The sequence below is a fragment of the Mus caroli genome, chromosome 1 (genome assembly GCF_900094665.2).
Source record: "Mus caroli chromosome 1, CAROLI_EIJ_v1.1, whole genome shotgun sequence".
Classification (NCBI taxonomy): Eukaryota; Metazoa; Chordata; class Mammalia; order Rodentia; family Muridae; genus Mus; species Mus caroli.
In genome coordinates, this window is record NC_034570.1 from 28,783,331 (window position 1) to 28,806,949 (window position 23,619).

Genomic DNA, 23,619 nt, shown 5'->3' on the forward strand with positions numbered 1-23,619 from the left:
TACCCGTATTTAAACACGTAAGGGGGGTCATATGTGTGGGGGTACATATGTGTGGGGGTACATATGTGTGGGGGTACATATGTGTGGGGGGACATATGTGTGGGGGGACATATGTGTGGGGGGACATATGTGTGGGGGGACATATGTGTGAGGGGACATATGTGTGTATGGATTTCTTAAAGCTGTCACATATTATTTCCTCTTTTGTTAAATGTAGATCAACATGTTTGTTTAATTTCTGCAGGGTAACCTGTGCTATTGATACAGTATATTTAACTAATTCCCTATGGATGAACCTTTGTATTTTGATAGGAATCGGTCTTTAAGCAACCAGTAGAATTAGAAATAGCGGCTTTTGCTGCTTAAGGGGCTCCTTTTCCTTTGTCCCACTAACTTAAGCCCCTCATCAAAGGTCAGGCTGCAGTGTTTAGGCCAGAGAGTTGTGTATTGTCTCCAATCAAATAAAACACCATACTGTTCTCTCCAGCCCTAAGATAGTAGCAAGATTTGGCAAGTCATTACAGATCAATAAGGAATATAATAGTTTATATGAACTCTCCACTTTGAAGTAGCTTCATTTAAATATATTATCAATTTTAAGCTTTCAAATAGGCTTTAATTTTGTAGAGTACCTCCAGTCCTAAAAGTGATTTGTGTGTGTGTGTGTGCACACGTGTGCATGCATTTTTGGGGAAAAAAATGAAATACTGTAATTGTTAAAAGGCTTGAACCCCATAGACAAGAAGGGTCGTTATTTCGTATAATGTGTCTGATATAAATGTGTGTGGCCCCTATGTTCCTGGAGTAAATTGTTGAAAGATGTGGCCCTGAGTATTTTTTCTTACTGTTCTCTCTTATCTGGTTATCAATGACATGACCTGATTAGAGGCTGAGCCAGTCAACACCCTGGGGTCCAGGGTAGTAACTGTCCCATCTGGCTGTGGGGTGATTAATAGTGGTGCTGGCATGGCATAAATCACATTTTGTTCTTCAGTCAGCTGAGACTCTGGCCATTAGAAAATTTACTCTGCTAAAATCAATAGCCAGTGATTTTTGGAAAAGAGCAGTTATTCCCCCCCCCTCCATAAACATTAACAAATTACTGTCTTTATAAAATAGTATAGAAATACAATCTCAGAGATAAAGTAAGGACCTTAAATAAGGACAAATAGGAAGCCTTTTTGAGGAACCCAAGGCAACCAAAGAAACCCAGTAACCCCTAAACGTCCTTAAAAATGCCACCCTTCCCTTCAGATTCCACAAGTGACAAACCTTAGATAACTCAAGTTGAACTCAAGTTGAAGTTTCAGAAAAGCTTGGGAAAATAAATTAAGTTCATAACAGCTAAATGTCACACACACCTACCTCTCTATGGACTGAAGCTAAAATATAGAAATTCAAGTTTATTCATTTACTTTTGTCAGATTTGCTTAAGGTGCTATTATTACTAGGAAAGCCAACATGATTTAAATAAATCTTAACATGCCTCATTTGGAGGGATATATGAATTTTTACCATAGTAGCTTTGACGGTAGAACAGCCATGGTTTAAATGGACAGTGGTGAAGTCAATGGTCCTGACTGGTGACAGTCTGACAAGCCGCATGTGAGTCCTGTGGGAGTTGCACACACAGCCTGTTGGTGCTGCAGGTACCAGCGTGAGTAGCTCACTGTTATTACTTCAAATTGGAGCTTGCCTCATTGAGCTGATTTCTGCCTGCAGCTTGCTGCTTGGCGAATCCATGGCTGCAGCTTCCATCTCAACGAATTCAAGTTCTGTTAGTGTGGCTTCTTCACTGTGAGCCCGAGCAAGTGAAGACTTCCCTTTGATACTCTTTAGAATTCGTAATCCAGGCTACAGCATCTCTTCCTTGCTGAGCTGTGGGCTGTCTAAATACTCACAGACACAACCCAATAAGAAGGAAGGAATAACACCATGTGCCTTTTATGAAAACATTATGACCCCGAGGATTCTAAGCTCCTGCAGACTCCAGGAAGAGTAACCTTCAGGCAGAGTGGTTTTGGTAAAAGTCTGTGTTTCTCATCTTCCTGATGGCTGCAGCTGAGGAGAACTTGGCTTCCTGTCCCCGCACTGTGTCCTCATTTACATTATTGGCAGCCCTTCCCTGCTGGAAGTTTAAATTATCTCAAGAACTCTAAACTGAGTTCAGATGTTTGTTTATTGGCGTTGCCTTCGGCCTTTGAAAGCAGGCTTTTGTGTTCTCCCGGTCTTAAGAAAAGGCTCTTCTCAGAATCAGCCCTCCCTCCCTCCCTCCTCACCCTTTTCTGGGAACCCGCTTCAGTCTCATGCAGAAAATTAAATACAGGGCTCAAAACTGGTTAAAAGGAGGCTCCAGTGGCCCCGGCGGCTTGCAACGGGAAGGAGGTGGGACCCAGCATCCTGTATTTGTGCTGTGTTTATGAAACTTAAAGTTAGTTGCATTAATGAATTAACCAGAAGGCTAGTAATGGAAAATGTTTCTCCTGACCTGCTGGGGGAGCCAGATACTGTAGATTTGTCACAGGAAGGCTGTTGATTCTGGCTTCATTGTTGGCCCAGTCATTTGTTGAGCCGGTGGCTGGAGCGCAGGCCACACACTTCTTCCTTCTGGTCTCCATGTATTGGAACAGCTTGCTTATTGTTTCTACCGGAGCAGACTTGGCCAAGAAGATATGGTGAGCCCTGGGGTTCGTTTTGTTTTTATTCGTGTGCGTGTTCTCTGGGGACGGCGCAGCGCAGTTTGGAGGTGGGGAGGGGGCAGAGTGATCTTAATCGATGATCTTCAGTGAGTGATGCTCGTTTGCGAGCAAGCTGTCGGTCGCTAATGCTTCTCCTGTGTCATCCTCCTCAGAGCTCCGGGAACGCGTCCTACCGCTGTTCTATGTCCTCCTCTGCGGATTTTTCTGACGAGGATGATTTCAGCCAGAAATCTGGCTCAGCATCTCCGGCTCCTGGAGACACCTTACCCTGGAATTTGCCCAAGCACGAGAGATCCAAAAGAAAGATTCAAGGGGGCTCGGTGCTGGACCCAGCCGAGAGGGCTGTGCTTCGGATAGCAGGTGAGTGGGGGAGGGGATGAAGTGGAGACCAGGGTGGCAGAAATTCACCCATCTGTTCCCCCGGTGCTGTATCTGCAGGCTGATGTGCTGGGCAGAAATTTGTCTCAGGTGGGGGAGGAAATGACCATGTTTACTCCGTGGAGCGCTTTGCCTGCTTGCTCTGGTGACTAAGCTGTTTGACTCTGCTTTCTGGTTGGATGAATCGGTAGATTCTGAAAGCAAGCAAATATTTACTGGTATCTGTGTTAAACTTTGCTGCGGATGTACACTAACCATCAAGGCAACCTGAGAGTACTAATACCAGTGACTTCCTGGAATATTTTGCTGGAACAACCTTTTTTTGTTTTGTTTTGTTTTTTTCTTTTGCCCAAGGGCGCAGAGCTACGCAGGTCTTACTCAGGTCTCATGGTTTTGGTTCCTAGGATGCAGCGCATAACCCAGCAATTTGGATGTCGGTTGTTTTTTTAAATGTAGCTTTTCTGTGAGCATCATGTGGCCATAGATGCTTTGTGCTTGTGAGGGGCCATCATGCAGTCTTGATTAATTAATCCATGGAGATGCCAGTGTTTGTGTCCTGTGTGTGGGGTGTTTCCTTGCATTTGGCCATACAAGCTGAACCAGAAGGGAGCTTGTTTCTCACCGTTGTAAACTGAGAACACCAGGGTGAGCAGCTCTCAGGCCTTGTGGCTCCAGCAGGGCTTGTGCATGTAAGGGCCTCCTGGGTGGACAGTTCTGCATTTCTTTAGCAATTTTTTTTTTCCTTCTTGGAAATGGTAATAGAGCAGGATGGGGCTCTGGATTGTCACTTACAAAGGCCAAAGGCCAGATGTTCAGGCCTCCTTCCCTCTCCCTGCCCCCACTTGTGACTGCGCAGGAGTTGGGGGCTGTGTTCTCATAGTTGCTTCCCAGGTAATGCAAATATTGGGGTTTTGTCTTCCAGGGGGCCGTGACCATCCCAGATTACCGTCATCAAGGCAGCCTAGAGAGAGTCTCCACGGGGCCCCTGAAGTGGAATTTTTTATTTTTATTTTTTTATTCTAAGAAAAACAAGGAGAGCCTGGCCAGTCACTTTGTAGTCAGGGTTTCTCGGGCAATAGGCTTGAGCTTCTTTTTGGCTTCTGTTGTGAGATGTGGCCGCTGCCTCCGGTCTCGCCCAGCCTTTGAGGAGGAGGGGTGGAGCAGGAAGGGGAAGAGGAGGGAGAGAGGAGGGAGACTGGGAACCAAATGAGAGTGAGGTGGCTTGGGCCTTGGCTCCCTTTACCTTCTCCTCAGGGACACATTTAGTCACTTAGGCCTGCCTGTCTTGTTGAAAGCCCCCTGCAGCTCTGACACTCATGGGAGAGGAGAGACTCTACCAGAACTAACAGCAGAAGGAGAACCACAGGTGAAGGGAAGGTGCATGCCTACCTTCATGGCCTGCCCAGGGCATCAAAGCATCTGCTTGCCTGTTCTGTGAAGTTTTGTTGTTGATTTGGTTTTTCTTGAGATAGGGCTTACTGTATAGCCCTGGCTGAGCTGGAGCTCATTACATAGATCAGGCTGGCCTTAAACTCATAGAGATCAGGAGTAGCTGTTACCCCTCAGTGGGCACTGTAGGAAAGGAAGGCCTGGAGGGACCTGGGACAGTGCTGGTACAGAAGGGACTACTCCTGAGGACCGAGGCCATGTGCTATCCATTATGAAATGTCCATTGAGTTTGAGGTAGGTGACTGAGACCTCAAAGTATTTACCGTTAAAACCACATGAATTCTTCAAAAAACGTGAATAAAACAAAATGAACAGTGAAATGGAAGTGTAGAGGCTTATTATGGCTCTTTAAAATATTAGAATATTCCATATTTTCTCTATAACTCATAAATGATAAGTTACCTGGAGGACTGGGTTGGAGGTCAGTCCACAAGTGTCATTTTGATCCCTCATGTGTATAGGAGACTGGCCACTGTTTACCCGGTGTGATGTGGGTGCCTTTTATCCAAGGAGAGCCTGTGGTGAGGATAGTTTGAAAACACGCCACTAAGACTTCCACTTTTAATTTTATAGCACATTTTACACTCCGCTTGAAACTTTGCTCTTTCTTGAAATTAATCCCTTGTGAAAGATGGGGTGCTGTTGAGGAATGTGAGAAGTTTGTGGTGCTCATTTTCAGTAGTAAAAGAGCATTATATATATATATATATATATATATATATATATTAAAGGCAATTAAAGTAGAGTTGTTTGTGAAGTACCCTCCTCCCACCTCAAGTCAAAAGCCATGCGGACTGTTGGATAACTTCATTAATCCGCAGTTAACACATGTTTATTGAGTTGTAATTTTGTTTTTGTTTTTTTGTTTTGTTTTGTTTTGCAGTAAAATTCAGATAGAACATAGTTCTGTCGTTAAAAAGTCATGGTAGTGTGACATGATGTGCTTCCGGACAGTTCCCATTTGCTCTGAAAGATCAGCTGTCATGGCTGGAAGCGTCTAATATTCAAAGAACCCAGAGGATTCTAATTAACCTGGGGGAGAAGGGGGTGTGTGTGTGCGAGGCTCCTGAAAGGCTTTTGAGAGGAAGTACCACTTGAGTTTAGATTAAAAGAGCTTGATAGAATTAGGGTGACAGGGACAGCCACTTCAAAGGGGTGGAGGTTCATGAACAAGCATAGGCGACTTAACTGTGAGCTGCAGGTAGCGTATATAGCTAAGCATAAGAAGGGGAGGGTAGAGGGTCCCCTGGTGCTGGCCTGCAGTGTGGAGTCCCTGGGGCTACTCCACTGTACACAGTGGAGCATCTCTAACAGGTTTTAAAGCAGTGTAGGAATGTAATCAGGTTTGTGTTGTATTAAGTCGCAGGTTTATTTATGTCCAGATAGCTCAGTGATAGAGCACTTGCCTTGCCTTGGTCTGATACCCATCACTGGAAAAAAAAAGAGGGGGTACTTTAATATTTACTGTAGCTTCAGTATATTAAAATCTGCAGTTACAGGGATATTCACTTTCTCTTTCTTAGGGTCACCACGAGGTGGAGTAAGACGTGAGGGGAGGGGCTTTGTAACACTTACTGAATAATTGCATTTTACATACGAATAATACAGAGCTGTACTTAGCTGTAGGGTATCATCAGCTGGGTTTTCCATATTGAAACCTATAACTGAGCATGTTTTTTTCCGGTGATAATGTTGTTTTAAGAGGGAAACTTTTAAACTTGGACTTGGCCATTTGAAGGACCAGATTCTGAACATGTAAGTTTGGGGAGGGGTGTCCTCTCTCACTATGGTCAAGTTTGTTGATGAGACGGGGTCTCATGCAGCATAGGCTTTCTGTCAGTGTGCTGAGGCTGCCTGTGAATCCTGTCTTCCTGCCTCATCTCCCCAAGGCTGGGATTGTAGACATGCACCACCGCGGACCACCCCTAGCTGTGTTAATTACTGAACTTTTCTTAGTTCTGGTTTCTTAATTGAAGCATCTTGATTGGGGTGAAATGTAAGATGGAGACAGAGATATGTAAGACAGAGATAGTGAATGTAAATCATCTTGCAAATTCCCTGCCACATGGAAAATACTCTGTAAGTGCAAGCTCTGTGCATAGCGGGGTGTCTTGTGAGCAGTTATGGATACATCTCACTAGGCCTGCAAGCACCCCATGTAATAGGGAGTTCCTAAGTTCCCTCAGTGAGGGACCATAAGCTAGGATCTGGATTCAGGCGGCCTTGACTCCAATGCAAGCTTTGTTGCTACGCTGGTCCTCCTTTCCTGTGGACTATACTGTAATTACTAGCGTGTCCACCCACCATTATGGTTCCAGGAGTGCTCGGGGCAGAGGCTGAACCCAGATACTGCTACTTTTGTTCATCTGACTGGCTCTTTAAATGGACCGTTTGAAGTGCAAGTAAAATATATGCTGACTATATTCATAAAACTGGATGGTGCTTGGTGTCGGTTCCTGATGAAGCCTCAGCCTTGCCCTTCAGACACCTTACTGTGTATTCAGAGTAAGTCTGTGTGAATGCGGGGTGTGAATGGGGACTTACCGCTTATTCTTTTCATTCCAAGAGGGTTTCCCAAGGTTACTTCATACACACATGTGCAAGGGCATATTGACTTTTACTTATATGTAGGGATCAAGCTAGAGAGGAGAGAGAGGAGGTCTTGCTTTATTTGGGGAAATAAAAGCAGGTCAGTTACAAAGGAGAGTTACCTGCCCTGATTCTTGAACAGAGGTCACTGTTCAAGCATATTTTATCCTCATAGAATTAGTAGAAAATGGTTCCAAATCCACAATATAAAAGCCAACAAAGAGTCAAGGGGAAGAGGCCACTATATACAAAAGGAGGGAACAGGAAGATTTAGAGAGAAGTGACATATATCAAGATGGGATATGTATGTAGTGAGTGGGCTTTCTAAGAATGAAAGTGGTGGTAGGCAACACACACACACACACACACACACACACAGAAAACCAGTTATATCTGGGACTTCATTTAGGTTTTGTTATATCTCCCTTTCTCCATGAAGAGAGTCAGTTCTTGCTGGTGGCTCACAGTGAGGATGCAGGATTCTATCCGCAGCCACTGGACTCCCATGTCCTGGAAAACATCCATTTACATACTGGTTCGTCTTAGGGTCCTTCAGCGTTACTTATTTTAGCATAGGACGCGTCAAATTTAAGAGAACCATATTCATTCTGCTCAGCGGATACTGGTACTATGTGTAATGAATAATAAGAGGAAGGAGGGCGGTGACAGTAATCTGGGCCATGGTGAGTGGACAGTCCTTCCCAGAGCAGAGGCAGATGCGCTGGCAGGCTCTGGGGGGCAGAAGGGAGGGGCCGCTGCCTGGTCCTCAGCTGCCCTGACCCTGGCGGCGCTGTCAGGCCCTGATTCACCCTGCCACCTCCAGAGGCAGCCAGGTCCGGGCGTCTCCTGGACGTGGGTCTGTCCCCTTCCTTGCCCTGTTACAGTGACCTGGTTCTCCGATGCCCTAAGATGGGCTGGAGAAAGTACTTCCAGCATGGCCCACTACTCCCCTTCCCGGGGTGGAGAACTTCCAGCCTCCTCAGTAGACACGGGACCCGGGGCTTTGTTTCCCCCGGCACCTGTTGTGGGTCCCAAATAGAAACTGCGCTGGGACCAGCGGCGGGCGGTGGGCGGGCCGGAGGGCGGTGCCGGAGCCCAACGCTGCCGCTCCTCCTCCCGGGCGGGCGTCTGCGGCGCAGCCCGGAGATGCCGCAGAAGCGCGGCGCATCCCGGCGGGGCAGCGCGCTCCTCTGCAGCGCCGTGGCCCGGGGCGCCGGGTCTGGAGGCTGCCCGCCCCGAGCCACCGCCTGCCGCCCCCCGAAGCCTTCCTTGGGGACGCCGCCCCGGGCCTGCCGTCGCGCTGATCCTCCAGCCCGGGGTTGCTGACGCCTCCACCCGGGTCGCGGGGCCCACGGGCGCGGCCAGCCCCCCCACCCCCCGACATGGCGGGGTACCTGTCCCCTGCCGCCTACATGTACGTGGAGGAGCAGGAGTACCTCCAGGCCTATGAGGATGTCCTGGAGAGGTACAAAGGTACGAGCGAGGTCCCTGCGCTGGGCTGTGCGGTGGGGCAGGGCCCATGGGAACCGTTACCTTTCCCAAATCAGAGCCACCCCCGCGTGGCACAAGTAAACAGCAGCCGGAACCAGCCCTGGCGACCGCCAGGTGCCCTGGGTGAAATCCTTTACCCCATAGCGGGGCCGGGTGGGTGAGGGTTCGGAGACGCCCTAGGGTAGGCGGTGGAATGGAGGGCGGGGGAGGTCTGTTTCCAAGAAGCACTTTGCCTTGTCTTTCCCTTTGTAGAAGCTCTTAAGCACCAAGCATAGCCATAATTCTTCCTGGGAGGGTTGGATGCCATTACTTCTCTGTGAGATTTCCAAGCCTGGCTGCTCCTGCCTGACTTAGCTTGGCCAACCTGTAAGGGTTCTTATATTCTTGAGCACAGCACCACATGATTTTTTTCTTGAAAAATCGTACTTATTTGAAAAGTTTCTCGCTTGTGATTATATTCTAACTCGAATGCAGTCCAAAATTATTTCAAATTATGATATAAGGACGTTTTTAATCCGAGAGTGGGTTGTACATTTAAATGCAAAGAAGTATAGTTTGAGGTACATTTTTGCAGATCGTTTATGTCTAGAAAATTTCGTGCCAACTTGGCTGTCTTGAATATCTAAGTGTTATGGCCACGTGTGCTTTCCTGTGTTGAGTCTTTATGTCTCTTGAAACATATTTTTAAGTATACATAGACCGATATTATTGCAACTTGAGGGCTACTTCACTTCATATTCACGTGTTTGTGAGGATGGTTCATAGATGTGTGTTGAATATTAATAGTGAATAGTGGTATTTTATGATGGACTGTGTGCATCTTTTGAATATTCACTTTGGGTTTAGTAACTCAATTTCTGCGAGTTAAATAATATATATATATATATATATATATATATATATATATATATATAGTTTTCTATTACTAATGTGAATCCAAAACTGAATAATAGAATTTTCAAGCTCCCTAGAACTCAAGTCTTCCTACACTCATGTTTTACGTCTTTCTAGAATGAGTTCTGTAACTGGAATCTTAGACTTTGCGTATCATTTTGTAAACACAACTGGAATTCCTTTGTGCTAAAGCACAAAGGATAATACAGCCCTGAGCAAGTGCAGTGATATTTTAAGCTAACTCATATCTGGGCATTTGCTTGTGTGTGTAATGTACTGAGGGTTGTTTCTGGCTTTGCGTTTAAAATGATGTTCTCACTCAATTGTCTCTAGAAAGTTAAGAATGAGAAACACTGCAGTATAGACCTTTAAGCTCTATGATTTCAGGAAAAAAATCAGGAAGGTCTACAATATATATGTCATATGCTTCGGAAAAAAATACAACTTTAGATTTTTTTTTTTTTTTTTTTTTTTTGGTCAGATCAAGTTCAACATTAGTGATAAGTGAGTAATTTTAGGTGCCTGAAAAAAAGAAATTACCAGAATGCTGATTTTGGCCTTCTTGAGGCAACAGGCTTTTTTTGAAAAGCTTGTCTTATTTGTCCTAGTAAATAACAGAGAATTAAATATACAAGGCGGCTCTTCATCTCACCCCTTGATTGGGACACTGACACTGCTAGTGATGCTCTCAGACAGACATTTCACAAGCCATTTTGCCCAAGATTTCACAGAAGAAAACCAAGGGGAAGGGGCATTTCCCCTTATTCTTTGTGGTTTGAAACGCTTAGGTCATCAAATTGTGTTCGGCCGTACAGATGTTCTGAATTTCACTTAGCCTTGGAAAGGAAAGAAGCTTATTGGCCAGTGTATTCTATGAAAAGCTGGAGACCTGGTGTACCCATTGTTTCCTGGTGCAGTTGGAAGCCAGTTTTGATTTCCCATCAGTGACCAATAGGATGACTTCACTACAGTACTTATCCCGATGGCTCACTATAGGGGCTGATCTAATTAGAAAAGAATTGTCTGCTTTGAATAGGGAGTGCCAGTTTGCAAAACTTTCCCAAGTTCACTTTTCTGAAGTACTGCACCATTCAACACAATTTTTACATTCCAGTTGGAAGAGAGGTTATTTTGATTTTTTTTTTTAATTTCTGTCACAGCTCTCTGTTCGTACAGAGTGCGTTTGCTCTCATTGGCAGGGTGACTGGGTTGCCAAGTGTGTGCCCAGCTGTTGAGTAGCATAGCGTGTCAACAACCTAAAGAAGGTGAGTCATCTATAACACTAGGAGAGTTAGGTTTGGACGTTGAGAGCTTTGTTGGGCATATCCTCAGGCAGCCTTGGGAGGACTTCAGCCCAGGCCCCCCAGAGACAAGGGTAGTGGTGAGCAAGCTCTGACTTTCATGGTGCGTTCTATTCTCGTGTATGGCTTTGGTCCTTTAAGTCAGAGTAAAAATAGGCAACTGTTTACTGAACTAGAATAACACAAGGATTTATTTGCTGCAAAGAGGGGTGTAGTGTTCTGGATCATATTCTCATCCGAGTATTTGTGAAATAGATTCATCGTCAAAATATATCAGGTCAAAATATTCCTGAAGTTAAAAAATTGGGTTATTTCAATTTGTAACAGATCAGAGTGAATAAAAGCATTTAAAAAAAAACACAATTCTTTGATATTGTTTATATTAGAGACTGCCCATGTCAGTACCTTTCTATCTATAGTAAATTATTCAATATAGTCCCCGATGGTACAGAATATTTTTAACAGCTTAGTATAAAAGACAGAGTGATCTCATCTTAAGTGTAGTGAAATTAGCTGGTATACTGTTATAAATGAACACTTAGCTTGCTGTCGCATTAATCTGTGAAGTACTGCTTGCTGATTGAGTGGTCACCGACCATAGTTTCCCAACATAGATACTTTTATATGATGTTAAGTGTGAATATAACTAATGCGGACCATTGCATTTTAGTTTGCATATTTTTTACTTAACTCTGTGTGTGTCTGCAGTGTGTGTAAGAGGTGTGAGGGTCAGAACAGCTTTGAGAGGGAACAGTTTTTCACCTTGCTGAGGCAGGCTCTCCTGTGTGCTGTGCAGCCTCCTCCAGGCTACCAGGCCAACTGCATCTCTGCACATTCTCCCGTCTCACAGGATCAGAGGTGTGTGATATGGCATCTGGCTTTTTATTCATTTACATTTTTGTTTCTTGAGACTTTCATACAATGTATTTATATTATACTGTTTCCTAACCCTGAACTTCCCCTAGATTGGGCTTTTTATGTGTGCTGACGATCAAAGCTGGGTTGTGTAGCAACATGTTACCAGATGAGCCATCTTGCCAGCCTCTGCTCTGTATTTTTTTAGAACTAATTTGAAAACGTTGACATTTCTTGGTCTAACACAATGCTGATTTTCCTAATATCCAGAACTTATCAGTTCCCACACATCTGCAGTGGGGAACAGTATTCTTTGTGAAGGTTGGTGGACAGTTCGGTTATTTACCTACTATAGTATTGCTAAGAAAACCTTTTAGTATTTGAGCCACAGGTGGGGTTTTCTGTCTTCCCCACGTTTTTGTGTAATTACTGTGCTCATGGTACCAGGAGGAAGCAAGAATACAGTAGTTTTTGGTTTTGGTGTAGTCTCACCATCTTAGGGAGACATGCGATGGATTGGTAAATATCACTCTGCTGGAGATGGGTTCTGGTACTCGAGCAAGGAGAAAGTTTGGGTGAATGTGTGAAGACGTTCTCTGCTATGTGCAACATATTCTGTGATGTTCTTGCTTAGGTTTCCAGTGGGCTTCAGGGTTCTGCAAACCCTGATTTCAGATCTCCTTGTGTTCATGCTGTGTTCCTGGCATACAGTTGTGTAATAAGTGAACTTTATTACACCATGGTAATGTAACATTGAGTTAGTTTGTGTTACTTTGTGTTTTTTGTTATAAATGAGTTTAATTTGTTTCATGTTCCTTGAGATTAACTACTCCTGACAAAGAGTAGACTAAATAGACTTTTCCCCTCCCCACCTCCCTTCATCCTCTTTTAGATACCAATAACTTCAAGGCAGACAAACAGGTCGGGGCTATAATGTATCTCCCTTTTCCAGAAGGGATGGGCAGACGTGGATATTGCTACTTGGCTGTTTAGAGTCTGTTATGTGATCATTTAATAGTTACAATGTGCTTGCTACTCTTCCAGCCCTGCGTTTAAGTTTCATTTGTAAACTACCTCTCTCTGTAAGTAAGGAAGTGTAGGAGTTTGTTTGATTGTTTATTTAAGGCACTCTCTACCTAGTGCCATGGAGAAAGTCAAAGTTATAGTTGTATAGAATAAGGGGAGAAAGGCCACTGGCTCTTATAACCAGCAGTGTCTGGCCCACAGAATAAAGTGTCTGTGCTAAATTGGAAACTTGCAGTTTGGCTTCATCTTAACAGCTGTAACAAAGTACGGTAGACTTCAGCAAAGTCTGTGGGACTATATGAAGGCGTCATTGGACTCTCTGAGGATTTTCAAATTGAAACAAAAATGCTATGCTGTGGATTAAAGCACTAATTCTCACTGAGTAACTACCATTTAAATTGATCACAGAACTTGTTTACTGCCTTAGGACATAAGAAATGCATATCAGGCTGGGCGGTGGTGGCGCATGCCTTTAATCCCAGCACTTGGGAGGCAGAGACAGGCGGATTTCTGAGTTTGAGACCACCCTGGTCTACAAAGTGAGTTCCATGACAGCCAGGGCTACACAGAGAAACCCTGTCTCGAGAAAAAGAAAAGAAAAGAAACGCATATCAATTCAGGAATGTAAGGACCTATTAGATATTATTAATAAATTTAACTTTGAGCTTCCAGCATCACACTGACGCTGTTTTGGTTTCTTTTGTACTGACTTAAACGTGATCACAGCTTGTATAGGTAGGTCCTTCACAAGGAAGGCTTCATGGGTTTAGGACTTTTCGGTTCTCTGTTTATATTGGGCAGTTTGGTGATGCTTCATTTCTGGCTCAGCAGTTTTATTTGGGCAGTGTCAAGAAGGAGGGGTGACGAGAACGACTTACAGCCTCGCTGTTGTTTGACAGCGAGCAATGAAGCTTTTGTGTTTCTGCCTTTGGGCCCAATGGGTCCCAGGAGCTGGGCTGCGTGAGGCGCTGGAGTATTGGAGCAAAGCCTCATCATGAAATTGGAGATTATGAAAACATCTAAAGTCATGGTAGCCGCACACAGATGGAATATCAGGCTGTCTGCTCACTCGGGTTTCATACTCCATAGCAGAGTATGAAAATGGAGAACGCACAGCCCAGTCCTTGAGTTTCTGCCTTACAAACACACTGCGAATGAGAAGGCGATTTGCCGTTTATAACACTTACGAGTTCTTATGAATGAACAAGGCTCCAGGTACCTCTGAGGCATGCATGGATGCTTCTCTCTGTAAGGACTTGGAACAAAAAACAGGACAGACTTTTTGCATCCATTTCTCAGCTATTAGTAATCCTGTGATTATGTTCTCGGCTTCGAAGATGAAGCCCAGGCATTTGTTGAAGTCCTGTGTTACTTCTTCAAGTGATTGAAGAAGAGCCCTCATCACTGATTCTCTTAATTGGTGGCTGTTGTCATTATTTGGTGTGTATGCCTGTGTTCCTGTGCATGCTTGTGGAGGGCGGAGGTCTCCCTCTGTGGTCCTCTGGTGCTATCCACCTTGTTTTGGGAGACTTGGTGTCTCACTTCAGTAAGGAGTATTTGTTCAGCTCCGCTTCTTGCTGGCCAGTAAGCTCTGTTTCTGCCCTCACCAGCACAGGTATTACAGAGGCACACTGTTGGGCCTGACTTTTTACATGGCCCTGGGTCCTCATGCTTACTGCTGTGCTAGTTAGTTTTCATCAACTCCACACAAAGTTGAAACATCTGAAAAGAGGGAACCCCAACTGAGGAATTGCCCCCATTAGATCGACGTATCTGTGGGGTGTTTGGTTGATTGCTTATTGGTGGAGGAGGGCCTAGGTCACTGTGGGAGGTGCCACCCCTGAGAAGGTGGGCCTGGGTTCTGTAAGAAAGGTAGCTGAACATACGCTGCCAAAAAGCAAGGCAGGAAGCAGCATTCATCTCTGCTTCAGTTCCTGTCTCCAGGTTCCCGCCTTGAGCTCCTGCCCTGTTTTCCCCCAGTGACAGATTACTGCAACCCATAAGCTAGACAACCCTCACCCCATGTTGTTTTTGGTCAGTGTTGTATCCCAGCAACAGAGAAGCAAACTAGGATACAAAGCAAGCACTTTATCCCAACGAGCCATCACCCCACCCCCTAAGAGTGTGTTGGAGGGAAAACTGCTTGTGTAAGGTCAACTGAGAGAGAGGTGCCTCTTGGGCGAGATGTAATCAGCAGGGGTATCTTGAGATTACCTGAGGTACTAATGAGGGCCTTAGGGTAGCAGGGACATGACTCCGAGGTTCCCTGAGAAGGAAGCTTGCTTGGAGAGAGCCTTGTGTTGAATCAGATTGAAAGGAGGCTTGGATGCCATGCTAAGGACCACGTGTTTGTTTGTTTGTTTTGTTTTTTTCTTTGCTTGGTTTTTTTGCTTTAAGTTTGTAGAGAGTAGAACCCTGAATGATCCTCAACAGATGTGACAGACATCGGGTAAGCGGCGGCTCTGTGGATGGAAAGGATGGGAGGAAGGTTCAGGAGCCACTGTGAAATTAGGAGCTCTACTAGGAATTTCTGAATTTCTAATGTCCGTGGCTCAGTACAGCCACTGCCATTTCACGGACATAAGACAGAGGCTTCTAATGAAGTCAGTGTCCCTGATGGAGGGACACATCAGTTACCAGTGGTCACATTTGTGTTGGAGTGTCAGGTGTACGTGTGACACAAACTCTGCATTTTGATTGTCTTCACCTTGATAAGTAAATGTTACAGAGCAGTTCTTATGGGAATTTTTCACCGAGGGTCAATGTTGACTAAGCCCAGCACTCCTGAGGTAGGTTAGATGGCATGGCGTAACAGTGGATGAAAATATATAGAAGCTACTTGAGGTAAAATGCTGAGCAGATTTTGCAGTTTGCACTCATCTATTTTAGCAGAATTATAGAGCCTAATTATTAGGTATCAATGACAATGAGATAAAATTTTAATACCACCTTTAATGTGTGTCTAGAGTATATTTAGGTTGAATGAACAGTGAAAAGTCTCAAGTTTTGGTAAATGCTAACACTACCCGGACCGCCTTGAGACGGGCCTGGGATGTTCCGTGGACAGACTTCTCCGAGAGAGTGGGCAAAGTCTGGGTTCGGTTCTGTTCTGTTCTGTTCTGTTCTGTTCTTTTCCTTTCTAGCGGGAGAAAATATTTCCAGCGGGCCCCAGTGTTATATGTCTTGTACAAAGCTACTATTGTGTCAGGGAATTGAAAACATGTTCTTATGCATTCAGTGGTTGGGTCTCTATGCTGCCCATGCCAGTGTGACTATATGTATTTTTCATTTTTGACCTAAATAGTTCTTTGTAGTTCCTTTTCCCCACTTTGAGTAAGGAGGATAAAAGAGTGAACTATCCCGACAGCAGAGTGTGGGTGAAGTGTCCAGAGACCAAGCTCCTGAGTAGTCCTGGGCTAGTGACTTAAAGAAATAAACAACCCCCCCCAAACCCTAAAACCCAACAAAACCCTAGCACTAGGCCAGTCTTTAGAGGAGAAAGTGCACATCTGCAGCTTCCTCTTTGACACCTGTGATCTGCTATAACTGGTAAGTTATACCAACACCTTATTATCACCTGTGAGCCACAGTCGCAGTAGCTTTTGCTCTGCTGCACTTTGTGGGTTTCGGCCAGCGTGGGGTGTGTGGGTGTGAAGTTTCAAGTAACTTAGGTTGAGGAATGAGCTTGGTGGATCTTAAGGTTTTTAGGTTTGTACGACCTGTACTCTTTCTCTGAAGCAGCCCTGTTGTCCTCTGTTTGCACCAGCAGGGAATGAGAGTTTCCGTCATTCCGCGGCCATGTCAGCGTTGGATGATGTTTTGCTTAATCGATTTTGTGTTGCTATAGCAGAAGGCTGGATAAGTTATAAGAAAAGAAAGTCTGCTTTGGCTCCTGTTCTAACCCCAGGCAGCTACACCTGGTCTGTTTCTCATTAGGGCCCCATGCAGTCTCTGACCACAGCTGAGCTGTGGGAAGGAAGAATGCTAAAGCAAGTGTCCCTGGGAAAACCTGTGCAAGAGAGGTCAGGGGAGGGGCCCAGTTTGCGTAGCCCACTAATGAGGAGAGTGGATGCATGCCTGCTCACCTGCGAGGGTGGCACCTCGGGCACTTCAGTGCAAGGGAGAGCTAAGCCTCAGCAGGATTAGATGCAGACCTTGGCTCTGCCAGGTGACCTTCGCCATTGCCCTTTCAGACCTGAGCTTGGGTTGTCATTGCTTTTAATCTGCAGTCCATTAGATGAGTCTGTTTAGATTTCTCCCCACTTTTCTTTGTGTGGGATTTTGGTGCAGGAAAATCAGAGCACATCTGGGGTCTCTCACTCTGCCAGGTGACCTCTGCCAGCTGGCTGCACCTCCACCCAGCATGCACTACTGTACGGTTTTATTTGGTTGCTTTTTTATTTTTTTATTGTTGTGTTCTAAGAGATCTTTGTACCGGTTCTGGAAAGCAGTACTTTGCAGTCATCAGTGGCCCTTTTAGCCCAACCTCCTTTGGATGCCTTTAAAAAAAAAAGCTTGCTTTATTTATTTATTTATTTATTTATTTATTTATTTATTTATTTTGAGTGCACTGTAGCTCCCTTCAGACACACCAGAAGAGGGCATCAGATCCCATTACAGATGGTTGTGAGTCACCATTTGGTTGCTGAGAATTGAACTCAGGACTTCCGGAAGAGCAGTCTTAACGGCTGAGCTATCTCTCCAGTCCCCCACTCCCCCTTTTAAGTGTTTCTTCTCCACCTCTCTGTGTGTATGTGAGGATTATGTATGTGGTATATGCACATATGCATGTGTGTGTGCACATGTGTGCATGTGGGCACACCTTCATGTGAAAGTCAGGTCGTTGGGTGTCCTGCTATGTCATTCTCTTCTCTCTTGAGATATAGGTCTCATGAACCTGGAAACAGGCTGGCAGTCAGTCATGTCCAATTCCCCCTCCCCCATCCCCCTTCCCTGCTACCCCAGCACTGGGCTATGGACCACACACAGCAGTTTTGGATTTGAATGTAGGTCCTTATCATTGCATAGCAGGCACTCCACAGCCCTCGTTTGATGGTTTTGCATGACGATTTTATACATGTTCTTTTAGGTAAATAAGGGCCTGATTGATTATTTGTTACATGCGGTCACAGTGTGTTGTGTACTGTTTGTTCTGTTTTGGCTGAGGACACTATGCATTGTGCCTACTTCAGAGAGTGTGTGTGGGCTTAGAGCTCAGCAGTCTGACACTTTGCTCTGGAATCTACATATGTGGCTGCAGGTCCAGAGTTCCACTTAGTTGGCAGCTATGATGCTGTATAACACTTGAGTCTAAAATTAGTTCAACTGTTCTATTTTAAGGGTGGACTGAAATTAGCTGTCTGTGCCTATGAAACAAGTGAACACTCACCTCTTGGGATACCAAATTGCTGCTTTTAAAATGTAACCAAGAGTAGAGTTAGAAGCTTGCTCTAAGTTTTTAGAATGTTTCTGTTACCGTGACTAGATTATATAGCCTGAATACCTGTGTGTACACTTGTAGACACAGGTACACACAGAGTCAGAAGCACCCAGAGTTTTAGGCCCTTGCTCCTAACAGTTGATGATGCTTTTCAGTCAACCCTCCTGCTTGCTTTTCCTAAGATCTAAGTTGAGATCTTAGAGAGAAATTGTGATCGTTTTCCTGTAACATATTTGAGTAGAACCTCAGCCCTCGGGTTATATCAGTGTTAGAAGTGCTAGAAAAAAGAAGAGCCCTTAAAGCATCAGTATTTGGTTGTTAGTTTTGTAGTCTTTGTGGTAACATCTGACCAATGAGGGTATTGAAAATAGTACACGAAAAAGCTTGGGTGAAGGTTAGGAGTTTATTTCAATCATTTATACAGTTTTACTTGTTTATATTACTTTGTGTGGGCATGTGTGTCAGTACATGAGTACTCTGGAGGTCAAAGGACAGCTCTTGGGAGTTGGTTATCTCCTTCTACCATGTGAGTTCTGGGTTAAACTCAGATTCTCGGACTTGGCAGTAGATTCCCTTACCCGCTGAGCCATCTTGCTGGCCCTAGGGCTTGATTTCTTGTGTAGTATGATCTTTAAGTTAAGACTTATGTTTTTTTTTTTTTTTTTTTTTTTTTTTTTTTTTTTTTTTTTTTCGAGACAGGGTTTTTTTGTATAGCTCTGGCTGTCCTGGAACTCACTTTGTAGACCAGGCTGGCCTCGAACTCAGAAATCCACCTGCCTTTACTTATTTTTTTTTTTTTTTNGGGTTTCTCTGTATAGCTCTGGCTGTCCTGGAACTCACTTTGTAGACCAGGCTGGCCTCGAACTCAGAAATCCACCTGCCTTTACTTATTTTTTTTTTTTTTTTAAGACTTATGTTTATGAAGACATTTTACAATGTTATCTGTATGCCCTTCAGGTAATTTGTGACTTGTATAGTTTTCTTTTGAATGTTTCTGGTGGGTTTATGGCAGGGTTGGAGGAGTCTAAATTGTCTGGGACGTGGTCCCCCATGCCTGTATAATCCCAGTCAGTACTCTAGAGGCTGAGGCAGGAGGATCCTAAGTTTGAGTCTAGCCTGGGCTATATGATAGTAAAACTCGGTCTCAAAAAACAAAAAACCCAACAACAAAAAAATAAAACCAAAAACAACTTCCCCCCAAACACCCACACGACAAACAACAACAAAAACAACAAAACAGTTTCAAAGATAATATAACCTTTTCATAGGAAAATAGATGTATACTGAAATACCAATCTTTTTTCAACTTGGAAAAATGCATAGGAATTTAAATTTGTGCTCCAGCAGAATTAACATGGTGTGCTAAAAGTAGTGACTTTTATAATTAGCCTCCCTCTGAAAACATTCAGTGAACACTGCTTCCAGCCTTTCCCCTAATTCTAGTCAGGAGTTAATTGATTATAGGCTTCAAGTGAACAAATTAGCATATAATAGACCCCCTTTGCTACTGCCTTTTGTTTTATACTTGATATTTCCGTAGAAAACCTGGGGGGAGAGGAAGCATTCGAAGCAGGCTCGGGATCTGCTCACCAAGTCAGAGCACACAGAGAATTCTAGAAACTTCTGTTCTTAAGCTTTGAAACTGTGCTAAGGAAGCAGAGCCTGCAGAGGGGCCACAAGTCAGGGGCCTCTTAGCAGAGCTGAATTAGGTGAGACAGGGACCACTTCTACCCGGGAAGGGATCTGAGAATCCTGGGGTTTCACAGAAGAAGGCAGCATTTCAGTGGGCAGGAGCAGCCTTGTGTTGCCTGGTGTAGGGGCTGCTGTACACAGTTTTCTCTCACTTAATTTGGACAGAACGATGCCACACTTCCCTCCTCCACTGTAGAGAAACAATGCCCTGGTGTTTTCGCCAATATTTTCATAGAAGGGGGAAGGTTTTGCCTGTCAGTCAGTCAGTATTGAGCTGAACATGTCATGCTCTGTTTTAAAGAACGCTGTTATGCTGTATGGGCATATCCGAGAGTTTGGAAATCAGAAGCAGCTTTTTGTCGCAGCACAGCGGACAGGTGAAGAGTGTGAGGCCAACTTCTGTTGGTCTGAAGTGGTGCTCATAGTAACCAGAGATCTCTGCCACCCTCTGGTGCAGCCTAGTCCTGACAGCCCCTTGGTGCAGGTGCCCAGGCTGCATAGCCGCTGATGGAGGGGTTGGCTGGACACTAGAATTCTGGATGGATGGCCATTTTCCATCTGTAAGTAATCACGGTCTATCCTTATCACCTCAGAGCTGTTATTCTGTTACTAATATAGATGGTAAATAATGTGTAGGGTGGACAGCCTCAGTTTAGACAAGTGGCATTTTTTGAGTATGTTCAGGAGTTGTTAGAGACCCGTATTTAACAAAGAGAAACATGGCTTACTTTTTGTTTAATGTGACTTTGGTTCCCAAAGTCTATATACTTAAGTGAAAATTTTTACTGGCTGTATCAAGGGGAAACGTAATTATGTTTTATTTCCGTTGTGAGTTGAGGTAGCTGAGTTTTACCTTGTGGTCGAAACTGATCTCATTATTAAAGGTGTGACTTCTGTAGTACCCTATGCTGGACGAGGAACAAGCTGAGGATATTGAGGAATGTGGGAAGACGGAAACCACGAGCTTGAACTTGTAACATTTTAGAAAACAAGGGAGCATAAAGAGCAGGAGTAATTTCTTGTCTGAATATGCAAATTAACCTCCTGGCATATTTCCCTGGACACTTGACTCTTTTATACCTAACATTTAACAACTTGGGTTATTGTAGGTGAGGTTCTATGTCCTGTTGCCTCCTGAGTGCTCCATGATGCTTCATGTATTGCTGTAAAACATTAAATCAAAAATACTTTAATAATGGTACCTGCATTTCATTATGCGGTGATTAAAAACAGTTTGACTGTGTAAGCAATGATTTTCTATTCTGATCGTTTGATTAATATTATGATATGATACTGTCTGTCATCTTTGCATCTAATTGTGTGCTTCAGAAACAAAACGTTTTCAAGACAGAAAGTAGTCATATGGAATATAAAGCCACTTAACTATTGATTTTAGAAAATACTACCTAGTTCAGGATTGATTAATTTAGAAAAATATTTATTTAATGTATACGGCATTTTGTCTACATGAATGTCTGTGCATCATGTGTATGCCTGCTTCTCTTATAGGCCTAAAAATCAGATGTCAGGAACTGGAGTTATAGGCAGTTTTGAACCACTATGTGGGTGCTGGGAATTGAACCCAGGTCCTCTGGAAAAGCAGTCAGTGCTCCTAACCACTGAGCCATCTTTCCAGCCTCCACGGTTGACTCTTCAAAATAGATAGTTTTTATTTTATGTATGTGTATTTACATGTAGGCCTGTGTACCACGTGCACCCGGTGCCTGTAGAGGCCCAAAGAGGGCTTCAGCTCCCTAGGAACTGAAGTTACAGGCAGTTAGTTGTGAGCTGTCCAATGTGGGTGCTAAGCACTTACATGGACCCACATTACCAGACCTCAAGTGGAGTCTTGAGTTATATATTTAGTTTAAAAATTCTGACCATTCTGAATTGTAGGGAAATGGATAATAAAAAGGAGGTCCGGGTCAGCCCGCGGTGATGCACACGCTTTTAATCCCTGCACTTGGAAAGCAGGGGTAGGTGAATAGCTGTGAGTTTGAGGCCAGCCTGGTCTACAAAGCAAGTCCAGGCCAGCAAGGGCTCTGTTACAGGGAGAAAACTTGTCTTGAAAAACCAATAAACGAATGAATGAATGGATGAATAATAAATAAATAAACAAGGATTCGATTTTTCCACTTCTGGACCTTATATACAAACTAGTTAGTCTTAGATTGCTTATAAGTCAAATGAAAGATTGCTGACGTTCTTAGTGTGTAATATTTGACTTAATTATTTTAGAACTTACTCATTTCTTGAGTCTTCAGTACGACCTATTTTGTTACCTTTGGTATCCATTTTAGACATAATTTTTTAGATTCATTATTTATGATACACACCTCAGTTTTCATTTGGAAATGTATACCACCTTCATGCTTTTTAATGTCATGTTTATGTTATTTTATACTTGTATACAATGTATTTTGGATTCTTTCCCATCTCCCAGTGGTTCCCCCTAACTTTATGCTCCTCTTTAAAAAAAAAAGTAATTCACTGAGTCCCGTCTGTGCTGGCCAGTTTGTGCAGTTTTCCACCTGTGTGTTTGGTATGGGACCATCTACTGGAGCCTGGTCAAGCCTGCCAGCCATTGTACCTTTAAGGAAAAGTGACTCCCGCCCCCATCAGCCAACAGCTGTCAGCAGCTCCTCCTCCACTTGGGACCGGAGCTCAGGAAACTGCCCACTCCATGTGAGATAGTTGACTGGCTTGATCTTCTGTAGGCCTTGTGTAGCCAGCCACAGCTGTTGTGAGTTCATGAGTGCAGTCGCTCTGTCCTAGAAGACTGTTTTAACCTCTGGTTCTATTGGGTGTGTCTGGCTTGGAGTCTTTCTGCCCACGCCTGCCTGGTGTTCTGAGTCCCGGCGGAGGAGGCTTCGGCGCAGAGTGGCCAGTTTATGACTGACATCTCCAAAAGTGCTTGTTCCCTTCACTTGGAACAGGTTTCGAGGTTCTCTGTTAACTCATCCACTGTACAAAGAAACTTCTTGATGAGGGTCTCCACAGATCAGCTCTCTGTGAATACAGAGATACAAATTAATAGGGCAGTTTGATACTGTGTCCATTTAGCAAAATAAGAGTAGTTAGCTCACACCTGGGACCTATGAGCTCCCCAGCTCTGGGTCTTGGCCAGTTTTACAATGCTAAACATGTGGTTCCTTCTGTAGAGTGGGCCTTAAATCTAGTCAGAAAGCTATTAGTTATTCCAATAAAGCACCCATGGGCATTTAGAGCCATGCCCAGTCACCCCATTGAGCTGGGTTTTCTGCTGTGTAAGAATATGGGTGATTGGTTTAGTATTTTAGGTACCAGGAAGGCAGGGCGGAAGCTTCTTGTACAATACCAACTTGAGTTCTCGGTGTTCCACGATCAAAGAATCGCGTGAATTAACAGTAGGATCTTATGTATGGAGTCCCAGTGGACAGCTAAGGGCAGGACAATGGCTTGCATTGTTTTGAGGTGTTGGTGTGTGTGTGTGTGTGTGTGTGTGTCTTTAGGACTCCTCTGAGCAACAAGTCAAGAGGAGGTACCTATGCCCAGCACTGGGCTTTTTATTTGTTAACTGATGGCTTTGTGGAGGGCTGTGTAGGGAAGTCGCAATGAAATGGTTTTATATGAAAATATACATATATATGAAGTGCATAAACTAGTAGGTTTTCTTATGGCTTCATGGTTTTCCTTCCTTCCTTCCTTCCTTTTTTCTTCCTTTTGTTTTTTTTCGAGACAGTTTTTCTGTGTAACCTTGGCTGTCCTGGAACTTGCTCTGTAGACCAGGCTGGCCTTGAACTCATGGAGATCCACCTGCCTCTAT

General features: G+C 44.2%; 1 protein-coding gene across 3 annotated transcripts in view; it reads left to right on the plus strand.

Moving 5' to 3' along the window:
• Positions 1 to 23,619, plus strand: part of Dst (dystonin) — a 398,187-nt gene that overhangs the window by 93,054 nt on the left and 281,514 nt on the right. For 2 of the 3 annotated variants that reach the window (XM_029481652.1, XM_021175158.2), the window contains exon 4: positions 2,852 to 3,059. In XM_029481652.1, coding sequence (XP_029337512.1) covers positions 2,852 to 3,059 — 208 coding nt within the window. Of the gene's footprint in view, positions 1 to 2,851; positions 3,060 to 8,269; positions 8,589 to 23,619 lie in introns of those variants that run through there. The other variant, XM_029481658.1, reaches the window with a different exon arrangement.